General features: G+C 43.6%; 2 protein-coding genes and 1 pseudogene across 7 annotated transcripts; 2 read left to right on the top strand and 1 right to left on the bottom strand.

The window, feature by feature from the left end:
- The first annotated feature begins 694 nt into the window (after positions 1–694).
- On the top strand, positions 695–2549 carry LOC115206092 (endonuclease domain-containing 1 protein-like; annotated as a pseudogene).
- On the bottom strand, positions 2542–13548 carry LOC115206090 (TRPM8 channel-associated factor homolog). Of its 4 annotated transcripts, none has more exons than XM_029772674.1 (10): positions 13413–13548; positions 10351–10404; positions 8249–8353; positions 7382–8037; positions 6123–7114; positions 5773–5867; positions 5397–5610; positions 4263–4499; positions 3471–3808; positions 2542–3286 (listed from the first exon to the last, which is right to left on the bottom strand). In XM_029772674.1, exons 4-10 carry the CDS (start codon positions 8011–8013, stop codon positions 3044–3046), a joined length of 2751 nt encoding a protein of 916 aa, XP_029628534.1. In that variant the 5' UTR covers positions 8014–8037; positions 8249–8353; positions 10351–10404; positions 13413–13548; the 3' UTR covers positions 2542–3043. The 4 variants fall into 4 exon arrangements, with proteins under 4 accessions (XP_029628534.1, XP_029628538.1, XP_029628536.1 ...); XM_029772678.1 differs by having other exon boundaries at positions 10351–10396; positions 13413–13496; XM_029772676.1 differs by lacking the exon at positions 13413–13548 and adding an exon at positions 11347–12498.
- On the top strand, positions 13451–23436 carry LOC115206091 (bifunctional polynucleotide phosphatase/kinase). Of its 3 annotated transcripts, none has more exons than XM_029772679.1 (18): positions 13451–13529; positions 17910–18033; positions 18352–18398; positions 18519–18806; positions 18996–19262; positions 19524–19603; positions 19746–19803; positions 19939–20046; positions 20177–20248; positions 20665–20713; positions 20879–20949; positions 21258–21350; positions 21476–21572; positions 21652–21713; positions 21802–21911; positions 22095–22182; positions 22459–22526; positions 22841–23344. In XM_029772679.1, the coding sequence occupies exons 1-18, from the start codon at positions 13461–13463 to the stop codon at positions 22959–22961; spliced, it is 1872 nt and encodes a 623-aa protein (XP_029628539.1). In that variant the 5' UTR covers positions 13451–13460; the 3' UTR covers positions 22962–23344. The 3 variants fall into 3 exon arrangements, with proteins under 3 accessions (XP_029628539.1, XP_029628540.1, XP_029628541.1); XM_029772680.1 differs by lacking the exon at positions 13451–13529 and adding an exon at positions 13763–13862; XM_029772681.1 differs by lacking the exon at positions 13451–13529 and adding an exon at positions 17486–17592 and having other exon boundaries at positions 22841–23436.
- The last annotated feature ends 84 nt before the right edge of the window (positions 23437–23520 follow it).

Here is a 23520-nt window from a genome sequence, read left to right as displayed (position 1 = left end):
TGGCTTATTTATGACAGGGAGTTTGAAGATAGTGAGCGTGACAGAAGGATGCTTTGTTGCACATTGATCTGGTACTTCCTGTATATAACTCCATTCTTGTGTATTTGATTTTATTCCTTGTGTTAGTTAAAAAAATATATTATTCCTTTTAAATTCTGCTTTGTTGGGAAAGGTTCGTAAGCAAGCATTTCACTGTAGTCAACACCAGTTGTATTCGGTGCATGTCATGAATACAATTAGATTTGTTGATATAGGTATTGATTGTTATTGTTCCTAGGGCAGACTGCTTGTGTTAAGACAGCTGCTTCCTGTATAGGAGGCATGACACCACAAGGACATCATACTGATGACTAACATGAACACACACTGTACTGTATACACCTTCCAATCACAAAACAGTATACACAAATCTCAGTGCCCAAATTCTGAGTACTGGGCTTCCTATTGAAGATCGGCGATCATTATATCAAACCAACTATATCCCCTGTATCTCACTCTGGAGAGACAGACGGCCTGACAGAGCAAGTCAAGTTCTCCTCACATCAACGTTCTCCTCACCACCAATGAAATACAGCGAAAATACAGCATTACAAAAGTTGCAGATAAACAGAGTACACACAGCAAACGCATAACAGCTGGTCTATGTCACATACACACCACCTGAGAGAACCATGTACATTTGGATCTATCCAGTCCCTGTAACCTTCAAGTGTCAAGCGGGCAGAGATAGAGGAAATGAGAGTGTAACAAGTGGAAAAGCAGGTTAAAAGGGGCAGTGCTGGTTAAACGGGCTATACGGGTTCAACCATTGGGCTCTACTTCAGAGGCACAGCTTGGTGCTGGACAGGTGAGTGGATAGACACAGCTAGTCGTGACCAGAGAACACGAGGAGAAAGCAATCAGCTAGGAAGTAGGAACGTCCCATCCAATAATGACGGTCCCGGTAGCTCTGTGTGTTCTCCTGGCTGGAACCCTGTCCCTTGTTGAGGGGGACGTGGTGGCCAACTTCGAGGACATCCCGGAGTGTGTTGAGTATTTCTACCAGGGGAAGGTACCGGGCTGGGGTGCTGCCACCCCCGGCGCTGCCCGCTGTGCCAGCGCTTCTACAACAGGTACCACTTTGCCACGCTGTATGACACCAACCACCGCATTGCTGTGTATTCAGCCTACCGCTTCCAGCCCAGCAACGGAGGAGGCAGGGAGAAGCGCTGGTTTGTGGAGCCACAGGTGGGTCATGAGAACAGGGCAGATGTGTCTGTGGCTAGAAACAGACATGCCATAGGACAGTCTCCTCAACAACTCACATCAATAACTCTACGTTGGTGACCCAAATTAAAAAACGCAGATTGTCACCAAAATAAATTGGGGAACATTTTTTATTAGATGCCTAAAAAGTTGAGAAAGATCAATGATATTTTATGTTTGAATTGCTCTGAAGCTTGGGGTTGTAACAGCAGTTTACTGTCCCTCCCAGCTCGTGAACCTTACGTGGGGTGCAGAGATGAAGGACGGGTACTGGCTGGGGAAAGATCACCCTGGGGTTTACCTGGGCGAGAGACAGGCACTCAATGAGGATTACACCCACTCTGGCTTCGACCGTGGCCATCTCAACCCCAATGGACACCATGCAGGTAGTCTACTCCACAATACCGGCTCTGCTTTGAACAGATTTCATGCAACAACATTTCAATTCCAATGTTGTTAGGATTCTTAGAATTGTTTCTTAGTTCAGTGTGGACTACTGTGATGGTCAACTATTGAGCTGAAAGTTAAGTACAAGGTAAACCCAAGTTTATATACACAACCCAGCAAACACACAACGTTGCTTCAAAGTTGACTCCAAGTGGGCCTCAACATACCATTGCTACTTTGTAACACTTACTATTTAATCTCATGACAAATTATTAAACCTACAGTATATTCCTCCTCTTTCTCTCTCCTTCTTAATCTCACACGGTCACCCCCCTTCCTTTCAACCCCAAGTCCCCAGTCGTAACGCCACCTTCACCCTGACCAACGTGGTGCCCCAGAACCCCAAGCTCAACCAGAACGCCTGGGTCCGCCACGAGTCCCAGCTCACCGACCTGTTCAAGGCCCAGTGCGCCCAGGCCTACGTGCTGGTGGGCGCCATCCCCTCCACATACAACTGGATTGTCAAGGACAACGTCCGACGCGTCAATATCCCAGAGTACATCTGGAACGCCTACTGCTGTGTGGACAACAACGGTGAGCCTGTCCGTAGCGGTGGCGCCACAGCCCTCAACACCGAGCAGAACCGAGTGGACCAGCGCTCACTGCTGGAGCTCAACGGTTTCCTGCAGCAGTACTCCAACGCACCAGTAGGGGAGTTGTTTCACAACAACTGCCAGGCGCACTGAGACACTGAGTAGTATCTCCCACTCATGGGTTTCTAATCATGATTTGACAGTGGCAACGTGAGCTAAAACTTCAGTTCACATATCAGTAACAGTCTTTCAGCCAAGTCAAGTGCTTCCTACTGTGAAAATGACATGAACTACAGTGGATAAATAAAGAACTATGTTTGGAGAGATACATCTTTTATTATTCTTTATATATGCTTTCAAGGAATAAGTGAGAATAATATAAAGTATATAACAAGAGGTACATTTCTTTAGCTTTGTATACAGTATCAAAACACATGAGACTTCAGAATAAGGTGCCTTACTGTGCACGTAACTACATTTGGAATGAAAGTCCCTGTAAAACATCCAACTTATTATAAATAAGGCACTTGCAAGGACTCTTCTGAAGTTCACTAGAATATACAACTGCATTTATAGCCAACAATAGACCCCCAATCTCCTCAGCCAGCCCTTTGTGATGACTTCAAAAACCATTACAATTATTTATTTCTTTGCACAGCAGACACAACCATGATTCTTGCAGTAGCATATCTACACCAGGCCAGCAAACTCGTAGTCACCACTCCTTTACCTTAACCCATCACCAAACGGTACCTACCCTTCACCAGCAATCCCTGACCTGTGACCCCCCAATATAAGGGGGTGACCTCCTCTATATTTCAACCATACTGGGTCATAGGGTGGTCGCTCCACACCAGCATGTTAGAGAGCTTTTCCTCTGTAGCAGGCTCAATGGGCCAGCCCCAGGCCTTGAAGAAGGAAGCCAGGTTCCTATTGACCGTAAGGGAGAAGGTCTCAGCATACAGGTTCATCTTTCCCTGGTTGTCCTTGGGTACGTTCTGCATGGTGTGGTAGGCAGCAAACACCTTCTTGAAGGCGTCCCAGCCAAACTGGTCCTGGAGCTGGTGGGAAGGAGGACGACAAAGAGAAACTGCTTACACAAACTCAACCCGAGATAAAGTCACTTTTTTTAAGCATCTATATTTTCCTATCGGTCTTTCACAAGCACTAACTGTAGGGTGTGTGCACAACATACTCTGCAGCAGGGCGTACTACACAGTATACATCACTAGAATCTCCTGTCACCTGCATGTAGGTCTCCAGTGCCACCCACATGTCCCAGCTGGCCAGATTCCTGCCCCCTTTAGCGTACCCCTCGGCACGGCTCTGTCGGTTGGCCAGCGCCATGTTGGGGTGGGCCTGATCCCGTTTCACCCCCAACACCTCCTCGTGCACGTACACGGACCACAGGTTACACGTGCACTCAGTGGTGTGTGAGGGGAACTCCCAGACTCCTCTCTGCTGGTTGTGGCCCAGCTCGTGGATTGCTCCCCACAGGCCCGAGCTGCGGGCTGCCTCAGGGTTCACCAGGTCTGGGGCGGAGGAGGATTGTATCATGATAGGGTAGCCTGCATGCATGAATCCTGTGGGTGGGGGGAGAGGGTCAGCTCAATGTCTGGATACTTGCAGGGCAGAGGTTGTGCAGTCCACTCCAGTATACTCTTTAAAAAATGGTTCTATATAGGGTTCTATATTGAAGCAAAAATGGTTCTACCTGGAACCAAAAGGGTTCTCCTATGAGGACAGCTGAAGAACCCTTTTTGGTTCTAGATAGAAGCTATTTGTCTAAGAGTGTAGGTCACTCTTGCGTACCACACGTTTTCTACAGCACAACAACTCGCTCCCTTAGAAACTGTATAGGGACTGTCCTACCTGACTCAAAATACATTTTTTTAATATTTGGGTCAATGTCTTTTCAGATAATCTCTCTTTTTCCTGTTCATATCCAGCAATTCCACAATCCCTAGTCCCCTACCATAGTCAATTCCAGTCATGACAGTTTGTCCATGCTAAGAAATTAGAGGAACAGACGCTGACCATGGGAAATCTGGACGTCGGCCACAAAGCGCTCCTTGCGGGGGAACTTGGCGGGGATGGAGGCCAGGTCAGCTACCCCCCTCATGATGTCATCCCAGAGAGCTGCCACCAGGTCAGGCCGGTCCAGACCTCGGACCACGTCAGAGTGGACGGTCAGGATGATGTTCTCAAACTCCATCTCTGCCCAGGGGGAAGGGGCAGTCCGCAGAACTGCCCAGTCTGCAGGTGTGGTCATGCCTAGAGAGGAGAGAGGCAAGGGTTGGAGGAAAATCCTGGATCATTTCACAGAATTTATTATTTTCACGAAGTGTTATGACTAGGCTGTGCACATCTTCATAATCAATCATGAAATCCATCGGTCTAGCATAGGTGAGCAACATACATTAAATGGCCTTCAAGATGAATATTACCAGACAAACATTTGGTACAGTGTGATTTCCTACCACAATGATGAGTAGCACATTGAAAATCAATTCTCATAACAGCAGGGAGTTCAGTTTTAGTAACATAGCTGCAATTACACAGTATCTGAGAGCATCGCTGTTCTAAGCGTAGTGTATCTCTGTATTGTACAGATGTTTCACGCAGAACAAAGGCTCTGTCATTTCCTCTTTAATCTGTGGCAGCCGTCATCATCGTACATTCAAAATGGCAACAGCGAGCAGGAAGCAACTCAATTATGTATTAGGAATACATGAATAGCAGATCAGAATACATGAATACAACTCTGGGAAATGAATAAAAAAAAGAGGTGAAAAGATAAATTCTGCCTGGATGAAGTCAAAAGGCTCCCAGACAGAGATATTGTAAATGAGTAAATGAGGGGGCTGGATGAAGTAATGTACTTTGTTCTCTTTATGGTGTATGTACTTTGTATTATCTTTTATTCACCTGTTATTCATCCAGGTTAGTCTCATTGAAATACCCTCTCTGTAACACTTTCTATGAGGCACGCACATATAATAATGGCACACTTGGCGCATTATAACACTTGCTATTAGCCGTCGTGAGTTATAACAACTCATAGTTGTAACACCCTTGTAATACATCACTTGGCTGCATTACAAGACTAAAGTGTAAAATGCATCATAGAGCCCCACCTCCCTCCCTCCCTCTCCCACCCACCCAACTTACCAGTCTTGTAGTAGGGGGCCGGCACAGCCCCCTGAATGATGACCTCCACCCCCTCCACTTGGGTCTGAGGAGGGGCGATGAGATAGAGGAGACCGCCCCACAGGTTCCACACCTGCATCATCTCTGAGTCTATGGGGAAGCGCTCATGAACCACTGGCGCTCGCCTCAGCTCGTTCGAATTCCCAATGTTGTCAGTCTGACAGCCTATCTGGACCTGATTGTAACCGGGGCATCAGTCAGTCAGTCAATCAATCAATCAATCCACAAAATGCTTTTGCATCAACATCTAAAGTGCTTGATCTCAAAACAAATAAAGCATTATTTGATTCAATAGACTTTAGAATGATAAGACATAACAAAAAGCAGTAATGGATACCTTCCAGCCCTGGTTGACGATTTGTGGTGGCATGGCCATGTACGTCCTCATCCCAGGGGAAAGGTACAGACCAGTGCTGAGCCACTCCTCTCCTCCTAAGACAATGTTAAGCAGTGGTTATATTCAAACACAACTGTATAGAATAATATTGAGTGTATGGTTAGAAACATGTATTCCCACACTAACCAATGGGCTTGCACATAAGCAGAGTAGCTATGGCAAAAGGTATTTTCATGCACCCGTTTTAGCAAAGCCATTACTCCTGGTGTTTCATATTGCTTCCCAAGACTAAACCATCTCCATTAGACCCATGATCCTCCATTTTAGAGTGCAAATGAGAGCTAACTGACCTGCTGTATTACAGTTGATCCTAACCCTGGCATTGGACAAGGCGGGCATCATGGGCTGGTCCTTGATCAGGTAAGGCAGTAGGGCGTCTGGATCCTGGCACACCTTGTACACCTCCGCTCCAACATTGAGCAGAAGGTGGTCCTTGGCGCTTATCACCGGGCAGCTGTGGCACACCTGGGGGAGGCCCGTCTCCTTCAGCACGTCAGTGAGCATGGCCAGCACCGAGGTGTACGAGGCACAGTCGTGCGCCCGCATGTGCAGGTAATTGGCGCAGTCGCTGCCAAGCTTCTTCAGACCCGCCTCCTCATGCTCCGTCAGCGTCTCGCCCTGGGTCACGTGGCTGGCAAAGCGGCGCAGCAGGTGGCGGAAGTGGAAGCCCTCGGAGCAGGTCTGACCCGGGACTGGGGCCTTGTAGCAGCCTGCGTCCAGAGTGTTCCCCATCAGGCTGAGGCCCATCTTGTTGAGGATGTGGTTGCCTGCGTACCCTGTCATGGTGTTGTGGCCCGGATTTGTCTGGGCCCAGTACCAGGCGTGGCCCCCGATCAGCAGACCCCCGCCCTCGGCCACAAAGTCCTGGATTTCATCGGCCTGGGCGTCGCTGTAGGAGGTGCAGACGTAGACGCTAAGCTCCTTCCTGAAGCCGCTCTTCTCACAGGGCAGGCCCGACTTGCTCAGCAGGGTGTGGGCGGAGCCAAGCTGGGGCACGACGCCTACCAAGCCGTTACGGCCCTCGTCTAACCAGCGCACAGCATTGAGCATGAAGGGGGACATCTGCTCTCGGCCCAAGTATCCCTCGTGGGTGATCACGATGACTCGGCCCTGGCCGTAGTATGCCCCGGCCAGAAAGGCCCTGCCGTCCTTTGTGGTGCCGATGGGGAATGCAAGAGGGCCGTGTACCAGCACCTCTGAGCAAATAGCCCCGCCCTGGATATCAAACTCAGTCACGCCCTCCAGCAGGAACTCCAGGTCATCCTTGAAGTCCTTGCCTATCCTAGGGAAAGAAGAGAGTGAAAGGGTAGGTATAATTTGACAAGAGAACTTAGACACATAAAAATACCTCAAATAACCCCTTTTTTTTACATTTATTTAACCAGGTGATTTCTGGAGTTAAATAAAAACCCTTCTTTGTTTTCTTCACACCTGGTTCTAGGAGGTGATGAGGCACAAAATAACACCATGTACACATTTCCATTTTACAACAGTATCTCTATATTAATATGCCACCTTCTCTTCTCTCTATGAAGTGCCCAATACTTACGCCACAGCCAGCCAGTTGGAAGGGATCTGTGGAGGCACAGGGAGAGTACCCAGCTCCCCAAGGTGCTCCGAGAAGTAGATGCCAGCCACGCTGGAAACCTTGTTCCCAGGGAAACCCAGCAGGGTGTTCTGTTTGGGGTGTTCTTCCGCCCAGCTCCACGCCTGACCAGCAATCAGCAGCCCGCCCCCCACCTTCAGGAACCCCACCAGCTCCTTCACCTCTGGTCCCACGCAGTATGCATCTGTCACATACACTCCCAGGCCCTCGCAGAAGCCCCCCACCTTGGGTTGGAGACTGGAGTGGCTGAGGTTGTCGGCTAAGGCCTTACAGCTCTGGTGGACGCCCACGGTAGTGCTGTCACAGGAGGAGCCTGTCAGCCAGGTAAGGGCATTCTCCACTAGGGTAGGAAAGGCGGTGAGGTAGCCCTCGTGGCCCAGCACCACCACACGGCCTCGGCCGTAGAATGAGGCAGCCATCAGGACCTGGCCACAGGCGTTCATGGCCAGTGGGAAGGCTTGGTCGCCGATCAGAACTAAGTTGCTGGGTATGTTTGGTCCGCTGAGGTCCAGCTCCTTGACCCCCCTCATCAGGGCAGTGTAGGCCTCCTCACGGGACATGTTGGTTTGGGTCATGGCTTAGTCAGTATGCTGACGATCCTGTAGGTGATGGAGAAGAAAAAAAGGATTTTAAAAGACAGATATATATTAAACAGTATTGTACTGGAGGCTGACAGTCCATGTACATGCATTTAACTCTTTAAACTGTTGTTATGACAAAAACAAGTTTCTGAATTTTACGTTGCGGTAATCTCTACAACAAAAGTATGATAAATAGTTCAGAACAAACGAAGGCATCTGTAAAACCTACCTAGATACAAAGGAAAACCAACCGCTGAAGATCAGAATCAAGAGGAAAATGGAGTTCAGAGCGAGCAGAGCAGCAAGCTGTGTTACATTCCACTTAGCATACAGTCTGAATGAAGGGAATAAAGAGATCATCATATCAGCAAACCAAGCGAAAGGAAAGGGGAGGGGTGTGTGTGTGGCCAATGACTGGCAACTGTGACCTGAGCAGACAAGGCGGGGCAGGGGAAAGGGAGGCATCTGTCAACAGTGAGTCTGTATGAATAGCTTATAGCGTGCTCACATGGGTGGAGTCCGTCAGATACCAGAAGGGTTGCCTAATGCTTATTTGTTTTATTTATTGCAAAAATAACAATAATAATGTTAATAAAACAGTTATGATCAGAAATACAAGAATAAGCATAATGCCATTTAACATCATCAAAGGTAAACTTAGGGAATTCTGGAGATTTTATACACAACCATTCATGAATTTCAAGCCATAGTTTACTAGAATGGCGGCATGAAAAAAAAAATGCTCTATAGATTCTGAATCAGAGGAACAAAAAAAACAAGGCATTTTGTCAAAATGTTATATTTTGTGCAAGAAATCATTAATCATATGTAAGAAAATATTCAAAAATTGGTTTCTTTAACTTTTGGGATAACTGGACAATTAAGGTAAAAGGTAGTCGTTTTTAACCATAGCATGGGTTGGTCACTTCCATAGCAATATATTGAATTATAATCACCAAAAATGACTTAATTAACTCCCAATCGTATCCACTTATTGTTGAATATTTTATCCAAATGGTTCAAGTCATTCATTTGTAAACTTAGAAAAGAGGGAACAACCTCATAATATAACAAAGTGTTCTTAATAAGTCCAAGTAAAGGAAGTGGAATTACTTTGCAAACCATAAATATATTCTCTCTGACTAATATTAACCTGAAATTTACCAATGAACTCATCAAACGGCAGAAACTCCCCAGTGTTGTCTAACAAATCACATACAAAAGTAATACCCTTGTCAAACCAAAGGCCTTTGAAAATGGATTTCCTATTCATTTTAAAATGACTCTATTATTCCAAATCAATGTTTTGTGGAGTGAAAAATTGTGCGTGAATATCATTTTCCAGGCAAATACAATTTGCTGGTGAAACTTTGACAATTTCACAGGTAATTTTGGAGGGTCAAAGTCCCATTTCATTAGGAATTCTCAAGTCCACCAAGTTTATTAAATTGACTGTTAGGGATATGATACCACATAGAAATAGGATTAGACAGACATAAATTCAACCATTTCATTCTAAAAGTACCCACTAACAACTAAAAATCAATAGCCTGTTAACCTCCACGATCTTGTCTTTCACAAATTGAGATTTCTGAATATAACGTGTTGTATTCCTCCAAACAAATCTAAATATTACAGAATTGACTTAAAAAAAATGTTATTAGAAGAAAGAAAAAGGGACTGACTTGGGTATATGATTCTAGATAAACAATCAGTCTTGGACAAAATAATGCAACCCAAAATTGAGATATCACGTTGCAGCCACTGACTTCATGAAACTCTTATGGAATTAATCCTATTATCGCTGTTTAAAGAGTCTCTATCTGAAACGTTTGGCATAGACATGGGCTAGTAACTTATAGCCAGTTGCCAACAATGTAATTGGTGTCCAGGTAAAAAGAGTCATTCTTTGGTTTGGGAATAAGAACTATTAGTCCCTGTCTCAAAGAAGGTGGTAAGATAGCATTAACAATACCCTCTTTGTAGACCGAAAGCAATAACTCTCTAATATCAAGCCAGAAATGTCAATAGAATTCAGGAGTCAGACCATCCGGTGCAGGAGATTTACCTATAGGCATTTGTTTAATTGCTTGGTCCAACTCAGTCATATCTATATCAGAATCACAGTTTCTTAAACCTTTCTTCTATAGGCTTAACAGAGATATTAACTGAAACCAAAGAAAAGGAATCCAAGTCGCCTTCCGAAAGATGAGATTGATACAGCGTACTGTAGAAAGAGTGTATTTTCTTATTAATCACTTCAAGATCATCAGATAGTGTCATTTACATAAATGGATGAAATACTATTCCTAGCCTGTGTTTTTTTTTTACCTTTCTCAATCGGATGAAGGCACCTTGTCCCGCCTAGCTTCGTCGCCTGGAACCCTAAACAAAAAAAGTCAGCTCAGGCAGAAAACAGACTCAGGAAGCGGGATTCCTGACACAATAGGCTGAATGCTTGGTGGGATACCTATCCATCCAGTCATCAGGAACAACATGATCACCTCCAACAATAATGATATCTGTTGAATATTTGTTTTTAACTCAGTTAAGACTTTACTAGATATTAGAAGATACTTTTTTTTTTACTGTATGTTATAACCATACATATTTACCAATATGTAACGTGACCCTTTATATTCAAAAACAATAGATATCCAGTGACCCTCATCATCACACCTGCTTTCTCAAACTGTACCTGGAAAACGTCTGAAAAGTATTGCCACACCAGCAGAATGAGATGAGCCATGGCTAAAAATGATCTTGTCACCACATTTTAAGTCAGCATCTGAGGAATGTGTCTCTAGAAATAAAAAACAATTGGCCTTTAATGAATCTTTACAAAAACTAAAAATTGCCTTGCGTTTTATATTGTTACGTAAACCCTTGGTGTTCAAGGATAAAAAGGAAAGATAAATATTGAAGAGTATCCTAGAAAAAGAGTTAAATAAACAGGGACCCTGAATAATATTAAAGTAGCATATGCCCATCAAAATTAACTTGACGAACAGTAACGACCATACAAAGGAAAATAAATGGATAGATCGTGTAATAACACATCTTATATCAATAGTTTACATCTTCAATTGAACTCTCAAACTTAAAATAAATACATATCTGAAGGCTAATCAAGCCATATTAAAAATAAATGGAGATGTACTTACATAATAATATCGATCTTGAAACAAAATGACGAACAAAAACCACACTTAGTATGCTTACGTTGGTTAATGCTCACATCCAAAACTCGCCACTGCAAACATTACCGCCCTACGCAATATCACCTATATGCCGTGTTCAGATAAACGATTGCATGAATAAACTCACCAGTTGAAAAAGTATACGGCTTCAACTCGTAAAGCGTGAATCAGTCAGTCACGTGCCTCCACCCTGCGGCGGTCAATGACAGCAAACCCCTGGTGAAAGAATGCTTTTACCACCTGCGTCTCTCCTCATCGACTTGTGGCCACAGCTTCGCACGGGCATCCCTGTCGCGCTTGCTCAATTCTTCTGCAAAGCGCATGCCTTTCTCCCTGCAGATCGGCGCCAGCTTCGCAGCTCTCCAAACCTCGTCTCTCACGTTCCTCAACCGCTCAACGCAAACATAATGATGACCTGTCTGTTCTTCTCCTTTCTCTTGTTTCCGAGACTGTGTACAACATATACCGCGATGTTCAGGGTAGCAGAGTGATATGGAACAAACGTCCCAATAATGACAAGCACAAGCCCTCTGATATTCTCACCATCAGTTTCAGGTAACCGTTCAGTCTCAGCCCCCATCTGCGCTTGTATCGGTCCTGTTCAGCACTGGCTTATGCGCAACTCCTTGTTTTCTTTTGTCAGGGCATCAATGTAATTTTTCAACAGTGGTGATACCCTTAATGCCTGCTACATTCAAATCTGTCGTTTTGGAAACGTCTGCAATTTAGAGGGTCTTTTTATGAATCCTCTCATTAAAGCCATTCAACCGAATAGCTTGTTCGTCAAATGTCTTGTTTAAACCCTGGAGTGCCTTCGTTGGTGATAGGCTGGGGTGGTTGAGTCTGCCTGGCGTCACTTCCTCGTAATCTCTTCAGGTTGGGGGGTTTCGAAGGGGTTATTGGACACCTGTACCGAAAACGAATTTACTCCGACGTCGGTACCGTTACTTCTGGGGGAGTGTCAAAATCTTCCATATAGTTGAGAGTATCTACCTCGGTTACGACAGCTCCCTCTACATTTTGCTAGCTTCCAGCTAATGTTACGAGCTAGCTAACACTGATTTCTTGCTAGCTAGTCTTCGCTGAACTTGCTTGAAGTTTAACAAAGTGGAAAAGTGATGTTCGGTAAACCACCAAACTAATTGAAATAAGAAAAAAAAATACAGTAAGAAACGTAACTTTAACTGTGATGGTCGTCAAACTCAAATTATGGCTTGAATTCAATTTAAAGTTCAAGAGCTCAGTATTTGGCTCACATCAACACCATTATCCCAGAAAACCTAGACCCACTCCAATTTGCATACCTGCCCAACAGATCCACAGATGACGCAATCTCTATTGCACTCCACACTGCCCTTTCACACCTGGGCAAAAGGAACACCTATGTCAGCATGCTATTCATTGACTATAGCTCAGCGTTCAACACCATAGTGCCCTCAAAGCTCATAACTAAGCTAAGAACCCTGGGACTAAACCTCTGCTACTGGATCCTGGGCCACCCCAGGTGGTAAGGGTGGACTATGGGAAAAGGAGGACTGAGCACGCTCCCATTCTCATCGACGGGGCTGTAGTGGTTCAGGTTGAGAGCTTCAAGTTCTTTGGTGTCCACATCACCAACAAATTAACATGGTCCACTGGGGCCAAGCTTCCTGCCATCCAGGACCTCTATACCAGGCGGTGTCAGAGGAAGGCCCTAAAAATTGTCAAAGACTCCAGCCACCCTAGTCATAGCCTGTTCTCTCTGCTACCGCACGGCAAGCGGTACCGGAGCGCCAAGTCTAGGTCCAAGAGGCTTCTAAACAGCTTCTACCCCCCAAGCCATAAGACTCCTGAACATCTAATCAAATGGCTACCCAGACTATTTGCATTGCCCCCCCCCCCCCTTTTTACACTGCTGCTACTCTATTATTATATATGCATAAGTAACTTTAATAACCCTACCTACATGTAATAATCTAATAACCCTACCTACATTACCTCAATTACCTCGACTAACTGGTGCCCTCGCACATTGACTCTGTACCGCCCCCCATGAACAGATAGATACCTGATGTTTTAGGCTTAGTTTTAGTCAAACACATCAATTCTGGTGCAATAAATCAATCAGACTGGGAAAAAAAGTCGCCCTAAAAAAGACGCATGAGTCTCTACAAGCGAGAATGTTGAATACAATTATATGTATACTTATCTTACCAGTTGTCTGTGCTGTTTGTCCTTTTGACGAAAGGAAGTGGAGATAAAATGTCCGCAGGAAAGAACTATCAACCAGACTTTTTGGGGCACTGGTCTGGCTGTCAGCTTGTATTTCCGGTAAGTATTTTCAGTCTCCTGACGCATTGCACATTATGTAAACAATAGCCGAATGTAAACGAACATTGTCGTCGACCGAAGCACGTTTCCTTGCAGTTTACTATAAATTAAAAGTCTTACTGCCAATTAAAAGTCGGCAACTTTCGGTCTGTAGCTCGGTTAGACTCAGCAATTGTTTACAAATTGTACAAGTGTTGAATTGAAACAACAAACTGAAAATACAAATCGACAGAACCATACAGACCAGTTACTGAAAGTCGAGTTAATAACATTTCCTGTGGATATTTTGGCTCTGATTACCTCCGACATACGGACACAATCAGCGGAAACCAGGTAGAGTAAATCCACATGAAGTTTATTCAACATCCTGACTAATGGGGGACTGTTCGGAAACGTTGCGCCTACATGTTAGACATGAGTGTCTTCCACTCTCGGATTATAACAGGGACTACCAGATGGGCTATTAGAATACCCTGCCTGCCCCCCAAAAATAGGTTTATCAAAACAGACATCTGACTATCCAAGTTAATGTACATGGGCAATTCCACTGTAATGGACATACGCATGTCTCCCTAAAATGAAGGCCAAACAAAAAACATTGATTTCTAACGTTTCAAGAGGGGTGGGTATAATTTGTGGAACGTTCCAACAGGAATCTGTTCCAGAAGCTTCGTAAATAACACGGTTGCCGACAACAACGCATACAAAGTTAGGGAGTGGGCTATTTCATTAAATTTGTCACTCACCACGTTTATTCCGAAAAAAATTCTGTCTTCACTCTGGTAGCCTATGGACAAACATTAAGAATAAGCTACGTGGTGAGTTGTTTCCTATTCGGCAGCTAGTTAGCTAGGTGAATTGATCGTGATACTTTGTATGCGTTGTTTGTTGGCAACCTTGTACTTTACGACGTTTTTGGAACATATTCCTGTTGGAACATTCCACAAATTATACCTACCCTTTCGAGACTAAATTTAATGAAAAAAATACCTGATGTTTTAGGCTTAGTTTTAGTCAAACACATCAATTCTGGTCTTTTTGACAGTTCTTGCAAAGGTTATATTTATTATAGTAGTAAATCTAGCACATCTTGCCCCATATCTGTTCAACTCTACCACTGAAATGAAATCGTGATTTCAACCTCATCTCACAGATGGGCACATAGACTAGACGTAACATAGTAAACGTGAATCCGGTACGCTCAAATAAAATAGGTTGCTTTAGGCATGTTAACTAACCCTTCCCCTAAATGTAACCCTTTTAGCGAACTCTTCCCCTAAACCAACTCATTGTGCTGAGGGATTAACCTAAATGTAGGTTATTTTTACGTTTTTAAACAAATAATTGACTGACGTCAGTTAAATTATTTGAATTTCATTTCGTTCCTTTCTGTGAGCTCAATGCACATTGCGCTGCAGAAATAGATCCGATCATGCCCGAACTGTGCAATGTAATAGGGAGTTGTAGTTTCCAAAAGGCCAATGTTCTACATAGTGCAGAAAACGTGATTATTAACTACAATGACCATAATCGATTGCGTGGTTACTTGTCTGGTCTGATTCTTTTACGCCTGCTATGTAAGAGAGAATAATGCGAGATCAAGAGGGGATACGTACTGTAGAGAGCAGTTGCTTTGCGAAGTATTGGTATTCAGCAGTGGTGTAAAAATACTTGAAAGTACTACTTAAGTAGTTTTTTGGGGGGTATCTGTACTTTACTCTTTATATTTTTTACAACTTTTACTTCACTACATTCCCAAAGAAAATGATATACTTTTTTTTCATACATTTCCCCTGACAACCAAAAGTACTTATTACATTTTCAATGCTTATAGCAGGACAATAAAATGTTTAATTCACACACTTATCAAAAGAACATCCCTTGTCATCCCTACAGCCTCTTATCTGGTGGACTCACTAAACATATGCTTTGTTTGTAAATTATGTCTGAGTGTTGGAGTGTGCCCCTGGCTATCCACAAATACATTTAAAAAATACTATAAAATGATACCGTCTGGTTTGCTTAATATAAGGACTTTGAAATGATTTTATACTTTTACTTTTGATACTTAAGTACATTTTATCAATTACATTTACTTTTCATACTTAAGTATATTTTAAGCCAAATACTTAAAGACTTTTACTCAAGTAGTATTTTACTGGGTGACTTTCACTTTTACATTTTCTATTAAGGTATTACTTTTACTCAAGTATGACAATTGGGTACTTTTTCCCCCACTGGAATTCAGCAGTCAGAAAAGTATGCCTTATTTACTTTGAATAACTACTAAAATAGTGATTGTAGTGATTTGCCTAAAATAGTGATTTGCCTCATGATGTGCCAACCCTTGCACAATTAATCTGTGCTTCAGTTTGATCAACTGTAGCCTACTGATAACAACCACAGCTGCAGGTAGCCTAGAGAAGCCTATGCGCTCTGATCCCCTCTGGCCAGGGGAAACGAAGCAGTGAAGTCATGTATTTATAGCCTAAAATAGGCCTGTATTTGTTTTAAGAGAATGTGAACAAACTTTGTGTGGCTAGGCTACCTAGACCTTATCAATCCAAAATTATTGACTGAAATTAATCAATCAACACAATAGTGATGACATACTGTGTGATTAACTTTTTAATTACAGATGCAAAGGCCAACACAATGTAACCCTGCATAAAGAAAACTCAGCCCTGTTAGTTCTATTGTCCAATCAGTTGTTGTCTATAAAAAAAAAAACATATGACCTGATTAGAAAAAATATGGTCCCATCATAGCCTATATAAAACAGTTTTACAGCTGATGTATTACTATGTCATACCCTCCAACTAGTTTTACCTGGTTAGGTTAGCCCAGTGGTTCTCCTCAGGGACCTCAGACATGTAATAATTTTGTTTTAGCCCTGAACTAGTTCACCTGATCCACCTAATCAAGGGTTAGTTGACACATTTAATCAGGTGTGCTAGTTCTGTAATAGATCAAATACATGAACCGGCTGGGGGTCCACAACGAGAGGTTTGAGAACCACTGGGTTAGCCTATCCCCCATCACATCTTGGACCTGTGGTGCTACCACTGAAATCACACAATGTTACAAATGAAGAAACATATCCTATAAATATGCTCTACTATGTCAAGGAGGATGAGGATTATACGTCTATAGTCGTAGCTACATCCATTTTAACAAGAAATAGTTGTATTTGTTTCCCAAATGCTATGACTGGTGGTGCAGTCTGCTAAAACAATTGTGAGTTCTAATCCCACATGGGGCAGATATCTTTTTATGTTCTTAAAAAAAAGTCCTTTATTTCTATATTAAACCCGTGCCCACACACTTCTAATTTGAAAAAGTGAAAGCATACCTGTGAGAGGGTCACCCTGGTTGTAGTTGTAGGTTTTTATACAGTAACCAAGACCCAATCTGTGAGTTAATTTGACCACTGGAAAAAGAGCTACTGCGTAAATACTGCAATGTGGGTTGGATTGAATTGAGCCCTTAATCTTACATTTCAAGGTGATGCTTGCACTTTTCTTCCCAACACAATCGAGCTCGACACCTTTAGTCCTAAACCCGGAATAAATTACCTCAGGTTCGTTCAGCAATCCCTATGGGGAAATTGAATGGGGAAAGAATAGGGTTTTTGAATAAATGCTGAAAATAAGGTCTGAGGTTAACACAGGTTTCGGAGATCTTATAAGTTTTGTCCTATGAGATAATAGCAGTCAATTAACATGACCTTAATGAATTATGAGCCTTTGTGCTTTTTTTTTACAACATACATTCTTGAAAATTCACAAAAAGTGACATTAGCTGATGATCATCTCATAGAACAAAACGTATACAATCTAACCTGTTTCCCATAGAATCTATTTTAGGAGTTTATCCCAATTAACATGGGGAAAGACAAGCCCAGACTAGGGTCGGAATCAAATATGAGATGGATGTTTCTAAACGAAAGTGTTTTTGTGACGGACCAATGAAAATTGGAACGTGCAACCTTTAAAGTGTTCCGCCTATTTCTCGGCAATATTCCATTCCTGCTCTTGTCTGGTTGTGATTGTGAACTGAAAACGTTGAGTACACTTTTGAATGACTGATGTGGATGTGTTCACCATGCAAAGCTTGGCTTTGGCTTTTAACCATGGATGATTTAGAAGAGAAGAATCCTCTTACTCATACATGGCTAGCCAGTAGCTAGCTTTTTAACTTATAAAGCTAGCTATAATCGTTCAACACTTCGTAAAGTTACGTTTAGAATTGCTGCTCGGCTCTTGACTTAAGCAACATTTGACATGCCTAATTAATGTTACACCCATTGTAAACCGATATGTTATGGACACCTTACGTTATTTGTTTTTCCCTACATCCTACTGTCTCTTGTCTTTGCAGATGCAGCAGTGCACATTACTCAGTGCATCCGGCGCTCGTGTCACACTAGCCGATGGCCGAGCCGTGATCCTAGGTCGTGGTCCAGAGACTGGAGTTATTGACAAGAAGTGCTCCCGACACCAGGGTAAGAGGACTAGCTAGCTAACGTTAAATATGTACCAATGGCCATGTTCTAATTATTTATCTTACCTCCCAAAGTGTGCACCTGTTCACTTTCCTTCATGAATTTAAAAAGAAATGAATGGAATATGGAAACTCCCTCTAGCCCATGTGTACACCAATTCAATGTGTTTAAATGTGTGAAGAGTAGTGAATGAGTGTAGGCTTCAGGAGAAAGGAGAGATTATTGGGATGCTGCTTTTTAAATGCGGTGTCCGGTGGGATCACTCCAGCCAGCTATCTAAACTGCACAACTATCTAAAATGTGTCATATTCCTTCTAGTGAAGCTGGTGGCCTGTTATGCAGACAAGGAGGTACTTGTAACACAGGTATGAAATTATTACATTGTGCCTGTTGTTGAGGCCAACGCTCTCTTATCTTAGTTTTACACTCAACACTACTGCTTAACCTGTCTGTAACTGCTATCAAAGTATAGTTTTCCTCTTCAGCTTGGTCCCAACCCCTCATCCTTGGGCAGTGAGAGTCTTGGTAGAGGCCAGTCTGGCCGACTGACCCATGACAGCACCCTCTACCTGGTTAACCAGAGCCACCCCTTCAGAGTGCAGTTCTCTGCTTCCAACGAAACCTCCTCATCCTCTGCCCATAAGGGGAAGGTTGTAGAAAGGTTGAAAGCATTGGATAAGACGAAAGGAGGAAAGAACGACAGAGGGAGGGAGGTTCAAAGCACAGGTCCCAAACACAGCATCCAATACTTTTTTGCTTCCTCTCCCAAGAAGGTATGAGAACATGTTCATCTTAACTGAGGAAATGGCATGCATTTTAATTTGTCTAGCAATATTTACAGTAACCAAAAGGACCTAACGTATCACTTCAACTGTTCAAAATACACCATGTTTTCTCAACGCCAACCTCCAATTTATGTGAAGTTTAGTTTGACCATGGTTGCATTTTTGGTTTTCACGCAGGCATCCAAGAGGCCACACAGTTCTGAGGAGGACCCGCAGGAGAAGCGTAGGAGGACTACAGGCTCAGACAGTGGGGGTGAGGACGAGGCTGAGAAGCTTGCTGAGGAGAAGCTCCGACAGCTCCAGGAGATGTCTGAGAGGGCTTCAGGGGCTAGCAGAGACGGTGTCCAGCAGCAGGCATCAGTCTCAGCCTGTTCTCGAAGCCACTGGCAGCAGATTGGAAACCTCATGCTCTACACTGCTGTTGGCGTCACTGGAAGCACCAAGGTAAGAGCTAACTAGGTAATTCTGTAAAACTCAATATTTGATTTAAGCCAATGAGTCTGTTGTTTGAATGAGATGCTGAATATAATTTTACTTTGTCCATCCAAGGATGAAAACGTTTTAGGCCTACATTTGAGCGCTTTGAACATATTGTTTCCACCAACAATCTAATTGTGTCGAAGTTTGCTTTCAACCAAGCAGTACAAACACAATTACTTTTAGTAACATCATTTTAAAGCCGACCCATCTTTGTTTCTGGTCCAGATTGCTGGATTCGACATTGACGGGTGTATCATCACCACCAATTCTGGAAAAGTGTTTCCCACCAGCCCAGATGACTGGAGGTCAGTCAGTCTGCTGTTCTGTCAAGTTCCGGCTTTGCGTATGGCCTCCTCTCACTTTGCTTGCTCTCTCCTCATCCCTCTTCCTCATCTCTTGACTTGAGTCATTTCCTTGCCTTTATTTGTTCTCTTATCTCCTTTACAGGGTTCTCTTCCCTGAGATCCAACCCAAACTGGCCAGCTTATTAAAGAAAGGCTACAAGGTAGAAGCGAACATGCATGTATTGTCAAGCATGGACACGGCAAAGCTGTTCTATGAGAAATATTTCTTATCCATCCTTTTAATGGTAATATGTGGCTTGATGAATAGCTAACGATGTCTCTGTTGCCCCTCCCAGGTTGTGTTTTTCACTAATCAGATGGGTATATCTAGGGGGAAACTGAAGCCTGAGGACTTCAAGTCTAAAGTGGAGAACATTCTGAAGACATTACAGCTCCCCGTACAGGTCAGTCAAGAAACATTTAAACACACAGATGGCGCTTGAAAGCAGATTCACTATTGTATCTATGTGTTTGTCAGTGTTTTATTGTGTGTAATTCAGATGTGGACACCTTTTAACTGTGTGTGTGTCTCAGGTCTTTGTGGCGTCTGGTCCTGGGATCTACAGGAAGCCAGTGATGGGGATGTGGGAGCACCTGTGTGAGAAGGTGAGACCATAAGGCACTCATCATATCAGACATTGTGAATAGGGATTACATGTAGATGATGATTGTGTCCTACAAACCACCTCAACACAGGTGTGTCGCAACAGGTTCACAAAGCCAGCTCCCTTTAGCATTGTCTAGTTGTTTGTCATCCACTCAGCCACATTACCCTGGTGAGTCATGACATAGACCAGTCACTGCTTCAACATTTACATTACATTTAAGTCATTTAGCAGACACTCTTATCCAGAGAAATTTACAATAGTGAGTGTTTACATTTTCATACTTCAACAAGGACATGGTGTGGGAAATAGAATGGGAATAGAAATTTGTCCATCTGCTTCCAGCTAGAAATGTATTGCTCCCAACCCCCCCCCCCCAAACTACAAACATGGTTCAACATGTTTTTCCTCTCGCAGGAAAATGGCGGTGTGGCTGTAGACAAAAGCCAGAGTCTCTATGTGGGAGGTGAGTCAACAACAACAGAACAACCCATAGCAACGTAACATCTTCCTCTTACTTAGCCTATTCTTATCCTGACTCTTGTAAGTGATGTGCTGCTTATGGTCACGTTTGATGAACTCGCAGTCCAGCACCTGAGAGCCTGAGAACTTTCTCTCTCCTCTGCCACAGACGCAGCGGGACGGCCTGTTAACTGGGCTCCTGGCAAGAAGAAGAAGGACTTCTCCTGCAGTGACCGACTGGTGAGAGGACCTGTACTAACCTCTGTTCACTTGTTCACCGGTCTGTCCTGACCTCTAGTTCCAGCGCATCTTCATACACACCAAACACAAAAATGTCCCAAATAGTGGGTTGAAATTAGGAATTTCAATATAATAAAACTCATTAGAGACAAATCGGCAGAGAATAATGTTCTGTGTCTACTGACTGTATGAAAGGTCATTCTTGCTATGGTGTAGATAAAGTTTATGACCAGGTGTTGTACCTGCAGGCATTGCATATCTTAATAATGCCTGACGCTGATTTCTCTCTCTCTCTCGACCTCGACTAGTTTGCTCTGAACCTTGGACTGCAGTTCCACACTCCAGAGGAGTTCTTCCTGGGCTGGAAGACCGCCCCCTTCAGTCTTCCTCCATTTGACCCTGTGAGTAACCGGGTGGATATCTGTGGTATTCTGTCTGCACAGAATACGTATGTGAAGCTTTTGAAGCCTCTGTATGTATGTGTGTGCACTTGCACATCTGACTGTGTGTGTGTGTCTCTCTCCAGAGGAAATGTGACTCTAACGCCCGTCTATATGACCCGCCCAGTGCCTCCCTCACCTCCACTAAGCAGGAAGTAATCATTGCCGTGGGTTTCCCTGCTTGTAAGTGGACGTGCATTCCTTATTTTTCTGCCATCCTCCCTCTCTCTTTACTAACGACCCTATCCCTTTTTTTATCCAGCCGGGAAATCAACCTTTTTCCACACACACATCGTCCCCAAAGGTTACGTGTACGTCAACAGGGTGAGTGGATCAGTGTGCTGTTGGCTCTCTTAACATCCACACACACACACACGCATATACACACACTGACCTGACCTGTGTTTGTCAGGACACCCTGGGCTCATGGCAGAGCTGTGTTTCGGCCTGTGAGCGGGCTCTGAAGGAGGGGCGCAGCGTGGCGGTGGATAACACCAACCCAGACCCTGAGTCTCGCAAACGGTACCCGTCTCTGTGCTCCTACTAGTGTGTGGAGCACTTTTGGTTTGCAGTTCATGAGCAACCTAAGCCACTTGCATATCAGAGAGTGGTAAATCTGCTACATGCATGAACCAAACCAGAGACATTTGATTGAGTGTGTTTGTAGGGAATAGCATGTAAATTCTATCCGCTGTCCCCCTCCAGGTATGTTGACGTCAGCCAGAGTTTGGGTGTGTCCTGTCGGTGCTTCAACTTCTCTGCCTCCCTGGAGCAGGCCAAGCACAACAACAGAGTAGGTTTCCTCTCTCCCTCTACTGAACTGTATATACCAGACTACACATGATTAATTCTTCATCAGTTCAGAGTAGAGGGTGACGCGAACTTGCGACCTGATCGTTCACACAGAATAGCCCAACCTGGGACTTAAACGACAACCATCTGGTTCAATGTACACTTCTTAAACCTTATAATGTACAGGCCATGAGATACACCCTGTTCAATATAGGCTCTGATGTACTGCCCTGATGCATAGTGTTGTTCATTATTGGGCTCTTCCTGTGCTGTACAGTTCCGTGAGATGGCCCCCTCCACCACTAAGCACCTCAAAGTCAATGACATGATCTTCCACAGTTACAAGTAAGTGACACTGGATATTATCAAGGGACTTCACAGCATCACATTCTCAAAGTAGGGATTCACTGGCTTCTACATTGGGTTGAAAGGATCAGAGCACACTAATATAACAAATATGTCTTTATGGCTGTGTTTACAGAGCCAGCCTAATTCTCATCTTTTGGCAAAAGAGCTGATCTGATTGATCTTTTTCCACTAATTGGTCTTTTGACCAGAATTGGGTTGCCTGTATAAACGCAGCATATACGTATGTCATGTAAAATAAATGCATGTCTGAATGTATTTTCCCACTTTGAACAGACTTTCTCTCCACACAGGAAGAAGTTTGTGGCACCCAGTCTCTCGGAAGGCTTTTCAGAAATCCTGCAAGTTCATTTTGTTCCAACCTTTACAGACAGCCAATCAGAGGCCCTCTTCAGGCAGTTCTCTGAAGGCTGATTGGGTGGCTGGGATCCTAACCTAAGATTCATCAGATTGTTATTGGTGCAGAGTCATTTCAGGAAAATAATCTTGCAGTCGTACCAGTCCAACATTTTTCTATGCTGTGGCTGTATGTAGACAAACTATTTAGTTTCCTTCTGCTAATCAACAAATCATTGCTATTACGCTACATACATTTTGAAGGTGCAGATGTTTTAACTGAATGTAACCACAGCAGACAGCACACATCAGTATTTTTGTTTGATTGGCTTGAGTTTCATATTTTCGTATCATGTTTTCTGGTCAGATATACAGTACTTGTTTCCAGAAAGCCTAAAAAGTAAAAAACCATGAGCAATGTTTTATTAATTGTCTATTTTAATAAATTGTTATTAATTTCATTTGTTTTACAATGGATCCTATTCTGTAAAGTAGGGAAACTGAATGCATGTTTTTCTGCTAGTATGCCACCATAAAGCAATATTTGAAGCTTTTCATGACAATCCTAGTTGAAACTCAGCCGCCCACATGGGTAGAAACTCCAACTCCTTCCCCAGGTGCTGTTTTAGCCATGGCA

The sequence above is a fragment of the Salmo trutta genome, chromosome 13 (genome assembly GCF_901001165.1).
Source record: "Salmo trutta chromosome 13, fSalTru1.1, whole genome shotgun sequence".
In the NCBI taxonomy this organism is placed as follows: Eukaryota; Metazoa; Chordata; class Actinopteri; order Salmoniformes; family Salmonidae; genus Salmo; species Salmo trutta.
The sequence above is the reverse complement of the archived record's forward strand: the minus strand, read 5'-3'. Positions and strand labels throughout refer to the sequence as shown.

What these genes read in the sequence shown, in the direction of transcription:
- LOC115206091 (XM_029772679.1), top strand. Translation starts at nt 13,461, where the DNA reads ATGTCCGCAGGAAAGAACTATCAACCAGACTTTTTGGGGCACTGGTCT. An exon ending in TATTAAAGAAAGGCTACAAG is followed by an intron (nt 19,804 to 19,938) that starts GTAGAAGCGAAC and finishes TGCCCCTCCCAG; the next exon opens with GTTGTGTTTTTCACTAATCA. An exon ending in CATTACAGCTCCCCGTACAG is followed by an intron (nt 20,047 to 20,176) that starts GTCAGTCAAGAA and finishes TGTGTGTCTCAG; the next exon opens with GTCTTTGTGGCGTCTGGTCC.
- LOC115206090 (XM_029772674.1), bottom strand. Translation starts at nt 8,013, where the DNA reads ATGACCCAAACCAACATGTCCCGTGAGGAGGCCTACACTGCCCTGATG. An exon ending in TCCAACTGGCTGGCTGTGGC is followed by an intron (nt 7,115 to 7,381) that starts GTAAGTATTGGG and finishes TTCTTTCCCTAG; the next exon opens with GATAGGCAAGGACTTCAAGG. An exon ending in CGACGTCCAGATTTCCCATG is followed by an intron (nt 3,809 to 4,262) that starts GTCAGCGTCTGT and finishes CCCCACCCACAG; the next exon opens with GATTCATGCATGCAGGCTAC.